At 62.5% G+C, this 9,404-nt stretch overlaps 1 protein-coding gene across 1 annotated transcript in view; it reads left to right on the top strand.

Moving 5' to 3' along the window:
• The first annotated feature begins 1,051 nt into the window (after positions 1 to 1,051).
• Positions 1,052 to 9,404, top strand: part of GRM2 (glutamate metabotropic receptor 2) — an 11,160-nt gene continuing 2,807 nt past the window's right edge. The window contains exons 1-4 of the mRNA XM_011364666.2: positions 1,052 to 1,180; positions 2,819 to 3,395; positions 5,904 to 6,741; positions 8,272 to 9,347. Of these exons, the coding sequence (XP_011362968.1) occupies positions 2,946 to 3,395; positions 5,904 to 6,741; positions 8,272 to 9,347 (2,364 nt within the window). The 5' untranslated portion in view covers positions 1,052 to 1,180; positions 2,819 to 2,945. The remainder of the gene's footprint in view (positions 1,181 to 2,818; positions 3,396 to 5,903; positions 6,742 to 8,271; positions 9,348 to 9,404) is intronic.

Genomic DNA, 9,404 nt, shown 5'->3' with positions numbered 1-9,404 from the left:
GTGTGTGCTTGCTGGGGGCAGATAGCACAGGCCCCCTCCCCACACCCTTCAGCACAGTCTGGCTTCACAGCTTATCTGCCACCCCTGTCCAGGGGCGTCCTTCCCCATTCTGCCGCAGGAAGGGAGAAGAGTCCACACCGTCTTCTCTGAGCTGCCCTCCCTCTGCTCCTGCTGCCTCCTACGCAGCAGCGTCTCAGGTGCCTCCTTCCCAGCTCCTCCCCCCCCCCAGCCCCAGCATGTCTCCCAGGGTTGACCGTTGTCTTTGGCCCTGCAGCACCCCCTCCCCACCCCAGGTTGCTATCTCTTTACCATAAATAATACCCTTTGCGCATGAGGGTAGGGATTAGTGGGGGGTAGGGGGAAAGTCAAGGCTGGGTGTCTGGATATGTGTGTGGCGGGGCGAGGTAGCTTTAAAGGTCGTCTGCAGGAAGAGGAGGTCCCAGATTCCTCTGACCTCCCGCCCCCCACCAGGTCTTCCTCTTAGTGACTCAGGCCCCAGCTCTCACATGGGGCGGAAGACACATGCCCCCACCCTGGGTCTGGCATGTGGACTAAGCTGCAGTCCACGAGTTGGGGGGGCTGTTAGGGCAGGGACAGACTTGTGTAAACACTCCACCCACCTCCTACGTGCCCCCTTACCTGTCCCCCAGTGGCACCCCACGACCCTAGGGCCAGCCCCTTTGCTCTAGCAGATGGGAACCCATAGCATTGTGCTGTTCTCCCGGGGCTCAGTGACCTTCCCAGCCCCGTGCCCCGTGCCCCGTGCCCCGTGCCTACTGCTCTCTGGGACGCAGTCTGACTGCGGGGTGGAGGGCGCCGCGAGGCACCTGCTCCAGCGCAGAGCGGGGAGCGCCGGAGGACTCAGCACCACGCGGCGGACAGCTCCGGGCCGGCGGCCCCGCAAAGAAGCCGAGCCGGAGGCGCAGGGCGCGGGGCGGTGGAGGAGTCTGGAGGGAGGCGGAGGCTGGACTGGGAGAGGAAGAGCGCGAGCGGGCAGGGCCGGAGGAGGGGCCGGGGGCGGGCCGGGCCGGGGGCGGGGCAGGCGGCGATTGAAAGCGGCGGGGCGAGCGGGCTGGCGGGCGGAGAGCGCAGAGCCGCCGAGCCGGCGAGCGAGCGGGAGCTGGAACCCCGCGCCCCCGGCTCCTCTCCGCCTCTCTCCGCGCCGGAGCCGGCGCGCCAGGTAGGGTAAGCCCGGGGTGCCGCGGCCACCGCCGACCTTATCGACCCTGACCCCACGTCCCGGAGTCCAGCGGGCCCTCGAGTTCTGGGGCGCTCGGGCCGGGACGGGCCGGGGCTCCAGACAGCGCTCTCCGGGAGCTCGGGGAAGCGGGAAGACAGCCCTAGGCGTCCCGCCTTTCTTCCCCAGAAAACGCACGCCCTGCATCACGCTCCCTCATCCCTGCGGCCCCTCTGTCCTAAGGTCCGTCTTTCTGTCTGTGCCTCTGTCTTTGTCTCAGCCTCTCCTGCTGGATCGCTCCCTGCCCGGGTCTTGTGGCCCAGGGCCCCTAAGCTGCGCCTCTGGGGTTCAGTCCCTGTCAGAGCTTTGGTCCTGGCCACCCCTGTGGGAGGCTCGTGGTCTTGACCCGTTGGGGCCTCAGCCCCCGTCTGGGTCCCTGTCCCCATCCGCGTTGGTCTCCATGCAGCCTCTCTCTCCTGTTTGCCTGGTGGAGCCGCTTCTTTCGGGGGCACCCACAGGATCCCAGTCACCTGCCCTGGCATCAGCAGATTAACCCTGGGGAGCAAAGTGGAGAGCCTCAGCCTCTGTGGCCAGGACATGGGCTCCTTGAATTAGCTGCTGCCCCTCTTTAGGCTGAGTTGCCCAAGCCTGCGTGATTCTGAGAGCCTGTCTGGGGTAGGTGTCTGGGGGGCATGACCGATGGGGTGCAGAGTGGAAGGGGGAGTGCACGGTCTCTGAGGGTCAGGGACAGGGTGAACAGGGCCCCGAGGCTGAGGATGGGGAGACTGGAGATGGAGACTTTTTGTGCTTGGTTCTGAGCTAGAGAGAAAACGGAGGTAAAGCCTCCAAGAGCATTCTGTGTAGAGCTAAGTGTTCTAAGTCTCACTTTGAGCACCGTTTTGAGTTTTTAGCCGGGTGAACTACCCCCCACCCAAGACACACACACACACACACACACACACACACACACACACACACGTACTCACATCTACTTTCCCTGTCGACGTAAGACCTGTGGCCACTTCAGCATCCCTCCCTGGGGCCAGCCTCTCCACCTTGCTGCCTAAGTCCCAGGGCCCAGAGTCTGTTACTTCCTTAGTCAGGGAACTCTGGGGCTGGCTTTTTAAGAACCAGAGGTTAGGACCCTTGGGTGCAGTCTCCCTAGGAGGCAGAGACTAACTACCCTTTAGACACTTTCTTCCCTCTTCCCTGGTGGCTTCTCAGCCAGCAATGGCCCCTCTCAGGAAATCCAAGGCTCGAGATGGGCACTGGACCCCAAGTGTGGGACTCTCACCTGGTCTCCGCTGCAAAGGTGTTGGGCAGGGAGGTCTCTGCAGGGTCTTGGACACTCTTCAATTCACAGCGGGGTTGGCGTGGGCGGGGGTCTCCTGTTTACTCTCAGTCTCCCGCCCTCCGTGCTGCGTTTGGGATGGGCGCAGGGCCCATCTCTAGACCCAGATCAGGGCAAGGCTGAGAGACAGGCCAGGTGCCCCAGGAGCGTCTCAGCCTAGTTAGCGACACCACCTCTCCCTGGCTCCTGCGTCCCCGGGAGAGAGGTTTGGGGAAGCCAAGGCTAAGGGGTAGCTGCTCTCAGGTCCCACTTCTCCCTGTTTGTCCGTCCGTCCGTCTGTCTCCCTGCAGGAGCTGGGCCCCTTCTCATCTCTCTTCCTGTCTGTCCTTTCCTGCTCCGTTTCCTCCTCTCTTCGCTGCGTCTACCCTCGTCCCGGGAGGCTCAGGTCTGCTGGACTCATCCATCCCCTTTGGGGCCATGGGATCACTGCTTGGGCTCCTGGCGCTGCTGCTGCTGTGGGGCGCTGTGGCTGAGGGCCCGGCCAAGAAGGTGCTGACTCTGGAGGGGGACCTGGTGCTGGGCGGGCTGTTCCCCGTACACCAGAAGGGAGGCCCGGCAGAGGAGTGCGGGCCCGTCAACGAGCATCGCGGCATCCAGCGCCTGGAGGCCATGCTTTTTGCGCTGGACCGCATCAACCGCGACCCGCGCCTGCTGCCGGGTGTGCGCCTAGGCGCGCACATACTGGACAGCTGCTCCAAGGACACCTATGCCCTGGAGCAGGCGCTCGACTTCGTGCGTGCCTCGCTTAGCAGAGGTGCCGACGGCTCCCGCCACATCTGCCCCGACGGCTCTTACGCCACCCACGACGATGCTCCCACTGCCATCACTGGGGTCATCGGCGGCTCCTACAGCGATGTCTCCATCCAGGTACGTGGGGGCTGCTCACGTGGGGGCTGGAGAGGGAGGCCAGAGATCGGGGCGCACACTCCCGCCGAGCAGGGGCTCTGGGCTGCCCTGCACTGGAGGAGGGACTAGAAGCTTCCTTTGAGTAGCTTCGTACGGAAGACTAAGAAAGTGCCCCTGTCACATAATGGGGGGGGGGAGGGTTGATTTTGATTTTTAGAGATTATATAGGGAAAACATCCCACTTCCAACACACAGACACACGCACACGCACACACGCGCGCACACACGCACACACACGCACACACGCACACACGCACACAGCTGATGTTTAAAAGCCTGGAGAAGCTTAGCAGCCGGACCTCTTGAGTCAGTATTCAGATTTGAATCCTGGCGTCTCTACTGTACTGTGTGACTCTGGGCACGAGTTCTCTCTTCTGGGCCTTATAAAATGGGCCTCATAATTCTTGCCACTCTTAGGGTCGTGGTGGGAATTTGATGAGGCGATGCATGCAAAGCACGCATTGGGGGCCTGGCAAGTCATCAGGGCGTAACCAATATTAGCTGCTATTATCATGAACCCATTTCATAGACGAGGAAAGCCAGACCGGCAGGGAGGCTGGCCACAGGTCACGGCCCTTGCAAAGTGGCGATATGAACCTTGGGATCTCAGCCAAGGACGTCCTGCTCTGTTAGGTCATCTCTCTGTTGATTGGAAAGGGATGGAAGATGGAAGCCAGAAGCAGCCCAGAGAAGAGAAACAGGTGGGGGACCCAGGAGGAGGAGAAGCAGAATGTATGGGAGTGCAGGGGGTACCTCTCAGGTCTGCAGGGGGTACCTCTCAGGTCGGCAGGGGGTACCTCTCAGGTCTGCAGACGCACGGGGCTTGAAGAGTGGGAAGGTGAGGGGGCCAGGCCCGCCCACCTCCTGCTCTCCCGCAAGGGTCAGCAGCGGGTACTGGCCCACCTGATAGCCCTGGGCACACCTGGCTGCTTTAGCCTAGGTGGGATCCTCCCCCTCCCTGACCAGGTCCCACCTCTTGCCCAGACCCTCACCTGCCTGGTGGCCAGCATAGACTGCTGGATGATGAGGCCAGAACTGACATCAGGGTCGTGGGTTGCAAGGAGGGTCTCGGCTGGGGACTCAGCTTCCTTTCGGAGGCCGGCTGAAGGCAGTGTCAGAGGCTGGGCCGGGCCCCCCGACCTGGAGCGCTTCCTCGGGAGAAATTAAGCAGGAGTCCGAACCATGGAGGCAGCTTCTGGCTGGGGAGGGGAAGCCTGCTCGTCCCCCTACTGCGGAGAGTGAATTACTGGTCCTGTTAGTGCCAGCTGCTGGAGGCGGCCAGCAGCAGCTTGGACATGTGTGGCTGTGCCAGCACCCACATCTGCAGCCCTGGCTGGGGGCTGGGATGGGTGAGCGGCCTCCCACCTGCTGATGTCTTGAGGACCTCCGGAGTGCTTTCCCAGCACCCTGCCCCTCCACCGTTCGTCTCCAGGAATCCAGATGCCTCCCTCACGCCCAGGCTGCCCGTCCCCGGCAGCGCGGCCCACACCTCGGCATCAGCGTGTTTTCCTTGTCTGGGTCAAAACAAGGCCCAGCCCTTCATCCTGAGGCAGCACCTGCCTGTTAACGATTCCTCCTTATTCCCACCCCTTCTTCTCTCTTCTCCAAATCCCTATCGTCTTCCAAATGCCAGGCACTGTGGCCTCATGAGCATCATTCGCTTTCATCTGCTCGGCAGCCTCGCAAGGCGGGAAGGAGAAACCGAGGCTCAGGGAGGCTTGCGAGCTTGCCCAGGGTCGCAGCGGTAGCAAGTGTGAGAGGAGAGGGCGTTGAAACTGTCAGAGGAAGAGCCTGTGCCCCACCTGCAAATGCAGGACCCTAGCTCCCTCCTGGGGAACCCGAGCCTTGCCTGCCCTCACCATCCCCCCAGGGCCTTGGCTAGACCGCACGCTTAGGAGCGGGTCCCAGGGACCCAAGGGTGGGAGATGGGCGCCAGGCATTCAGGGGTCAGCAGGAAGCCCTTTTATTTTTCAGGCTCAGGCATCCAGCAGAGACCAACCCTTGGGCTCTCAGGGCCACGGGGCCCCTCAGATGTGGGTCTTCCTTTTTGGGGGAGCCTTTTCTTTCTGCATCATCCCATCAGGATTGACTCTGGGGAGGGGTTACCTGCCCCATACAGGTAGAGGGCTTAAGAGCCCTGAGAATCCCGGCTGCCATCTGGTGCCTCCCTCTTCCCTGCGCAGCCGAGTGCCAACCTCTCTCCACCCTCTCCACCCTTGGCTCCCCACTTTTGCTGCTGTCATGTGCCCGCAGGGGGACAGCAGAGGGGTTCAGCTGTGACTCAGGCCCCTGGTGCCTTGGCCTCGACTCTCTCCCAGTCCTTGGGAAGGAGTAGAGAGCTTTCTCTCCCCAGCGGGAAGACACATCAAGATAGCATCTAGTCTTTTGGGAGGGCTGACCGCATGGACGCTCGATCCCAAGGTCGGGTAGCTGTGTCTCTGACCTTTGCCCCCTGTCCTCCTCCCCCAGGTGGCCAACCTCCTGCGGCTATTTCAGATCCCGCAGATCAGCTATGCCTCCACCAGTGCAAAGCTGAGTGACAAGTCCCGCTACGACTACTTTGCCCGTACGGTGCCCCCCGACTTCTTCCAAGCCAAGGCCATGGCCGAGATTCTCCGCTTCTTCAACTGGACCTACGTGTCCACCGTGGCGTCCGAGGGCGACTACGGCGAGACAGGCATCGAAGCCTTTGAGCTAGAGGCCCGCGCGCGCAACATCTGCGTGGCCACCTCGGAGAAGGTGGGCCGGGCCATGAGCCGGGCCGCTTTCGAGGGCGTGGTCCGCGCCCTGCTGCAGAAGCCCAGTGCCCGTGTGGCCGTCCTGTTCACCAGGTCCGAGGATGCCCGCGAGCTCCTCGCCGCCACCCAGCGCCTCAACGCCAGCTTCACCTGGGTGGCCAGCGATGGCTGGGGGGCGCTGGAGAGCGTGGTGGCCGGCAGCGAGGGGGCCGCCGAGGGCGCCATCACCATCGAGCTGGCCTCCTACCCCATCGGCGACTTCGCCTCCTACTTCCGGAGCCTGGACCCCTGGAACAACAGCCGGAACCCCTGGTTCCGTGAGTTCTGGGAGCAGAGGTTCCGCTGCAGCTTCCGGCAGCGAGACTGTGCCGCCCACTCCCTGCGGGCCGTGCCCTTCGAGCAGGAGTCCAAGATCATGTTCGTGGTCAATGCCGTGTACGCCATGGCCCACGCACTGCACAACATGCACCGCGCCCTCTGCCCCAACACCACCCGCCTCTGCGACGCCATGCGGCCCGTCAACGGGCGTCGCCTCTACAAGGACTTCGTGCTCAACGTCAAGTTCGATGGTAATGAGCTGGCCAGCGTCCGCTAGGCTGCTGGCCGCCGGAGGGTGAGAGGGAGCAGGCTCTCAGGTTCCATTGCTTGGCTAAGAAACCATAGCCTACAGCCAGTAAGGGACCTGCCCAGGGGGCTGGTGTCAGAGCCAGGACAAGGATGGCTAGGCAGAGGGGACTGACTCCAGCTGGAGCCAGCACTGAGGTTCCACTTTCTGAGACCTTTCCAGAGAGTAGGCTTCTGGTCCTGCACTTCGAGGGTCTCTGGGTCCTGCTCAGGCAGGGGCTGGAGCTTGGCTGCTCTTGCACCTGCCGGGCCACCTGCCTCTCTCTCCTGCCTGTTTCACGTGCACGTGCAGGGTGTAGGGACCAGGAGACCTTGAGTCCGTTCTCAGGCAACCAAACATCAGTGAGAGGGATGGGTGGGTGGAGAGTGAACATCTGGATGACACTCTATTTTCCGGAAAAATTTCTATTTCTAATTTTGATTTTCTACTCAAGGTAGCCACAGCTTCTTCAAACCAAAAGTTATTTTAATAAAAGTTCCAGTTTGAAGAAAAATGAATGCCTCAGAATTATCACTGTGCTTCAGGGAGAATCACCATGGGAACAGTGGGGAAGGGTGGCAGGGCTGACAAAAGCTTGGAGCTCTGGCCCAGGGTCAAGACCAATAGTCATCCCAACAAGATTGACATTCAGAGTTATGGGAGGATCAGGGTCTGGTCGGGCTGACGTTGGAGCAAGGCTACATTCAACCCGCTGGGCTTCGTGGGATTGATGGCGGGGCTCAAGTTGGATTTTGAGGACTTTGAGTCTGGGAGGCAAGAGTAGCACCCGCAGGGGACCCGCATGTGACTCTGGGCAGCACCATTCATCACGGGGCCTTAAGCACGTCATCCGCTTTGCTCGATCCCTGATTTCTCACTGGGACCTGGGATGGCAGTGGCCCGGCCTCCTGAGCCTGACCGGGAGACGTGGCATTCACGGGTGCGGGGGAAGGGGCATGGGGCGTAGAAGTGATTTGTGAGCTGCCTGCCGAGCACGTTCTGGGGCCCATCGATGGTTACAGGTGACGCTGAGGTTGGGATTCTGCCTGCACTGGGGTCAGGGTTAGGGCTGGCGGGGGCTGGAGCTGGGGTTGTCATTGATAAGACCAAGTGGAGGCCAAGTGTGGCTTTGGGGGTCTCCCTGTTAAGTTTGGGGAGAGGGATGTGGTGCGTTTTGGCATCTGGCGTCTGGGTTGGAAGGTACTGAAGATTAAGTCTGAGGCTGGGTTTTGGGGAGTCCTGGTTGGGGGTCGGCTTGGGCTTTAGGTTTGTGGGGATGCCTAGGCTCTAAGGTTGGGGTTCTATCTGGGGGGTGGGATTGGGATTTGATGTAGCCTCTCATTTAGCAAAACGGCTGAGGGTAAGGCTGGCCTCAGTGTGGGGGTGCGGGCCAGAGGGACGAGGAGTGGGCTCAGCTCTGGGGTTCAGGCGCCCTGTCAGGGTAGGGGTTGGGGACACGTCAGGATGACCCACCAATCCGCCCCTCTCCCCCCAGCCCCCTTCCGCCCAGCTGACACCCACAGCGAGGTCCGCTTCGACCGCTTTGGGGACGGCATCGGTCGCTACAACGTCTTCACCTACCTACGGGCGGGCAGTGGGCACTACCGCTACCAGAAGGTGGGCTACTGGGCAGAAGGCCTGACCCTGGACACCAGCCTCATCCCGTGGGCCTCGGCCTCGGCCGGCCCCCTGCCCGCCTCCCGCTGCAGCGAGCCCTGCCTGCGGAACGAAGTGAAGAGCATGCAGCCGGGGGAGGTCTGCTGCTGGCTCTGCATCCCCTGCCAGCCCTACGAGTACCGGCTGGACGAGTTCACCTGCGCCGACTGCGGCCTGGGCTACTGGCCCAACGCCAGCCTGACTGGCTGCTTCGAGCTGCCGCAGGAGTACATCCGCTGGGGCGATGCCTGGGCCGTGGGGCCCGTCACCATCGCCTGCCTCGGCGCCCTGGCCACCCTCTTTGTGCTGGGCGTCTTCGTGCGGCACAACGCCACGCCCGTGGTCAAGGCCTCGGGCCGGGAGCTCTGCTACATCCTGCTGGGCGGCGTCTTCCTCTGCTACTGCATGACCTTCGTTTTCATCGCCAAGCCGTCCACGGCGGTGTGCACCTTGCGGCGCCTGGGTTTGGGCACCGCCTTCTCCGTCTGCTACTCGGCCCTGCTCACCAAGACCAACCGCATCGCGCGCATCTTCGGCGGCGCCCGTGAGGGAGCCCAGCGGCCGCGCTTCATCAGCCCCGCCTCGCAGGTGGCCATCTGCCTGGCGCTCATCTCGGGCCAGCTGCTCATCGTGGCCGCCTGGCTGGTGGTGGAGGCGCCAGGCACGGGCAAGGAGACAGCCCCCGAGCGGCGGGAGGTGGTGACATTGCGCTGCAACCATGGCGACGCGAGCATGCTGGGCTCGCTGGCCTACAACGTGCTCCTCATCGCGCTCTGCACGCTCTACGCCTTCAAGACCCGCAAGTGCCCCGAAAACTTCAACGAGGCCAAGTTCATCGGCTTCACCATGTACACCACCTGCATCATCTGGCTGGCCTTCCTGCCCATCTTCTATGTCACCTCCAGCGACTACCGGGTGAGCCGCCTGCTGCGGAGCCTGGGGGGCGGGGCACCGGACCTCCTGCCTCCTGGT

Source organism: Pteropus vampyrus, unplaced genomic scaffold (genome assembly GCF_000151845.1).
Source record: "Pteropus vampyrus isolate Shadow unplaced genomic scaffold, Pvam_2.0 Scaffold100, whole genome shotgun sequence".
Lineage (NCBI taxonomy): Eukaryota > Metazoa > Chordata > Mammalia > Chiroptera > Pteropodidae > Pteropus > Pteropus vampyrus.
This window is presented reverse-complemented; position numbering and strand designations above follow the sequence as displayed.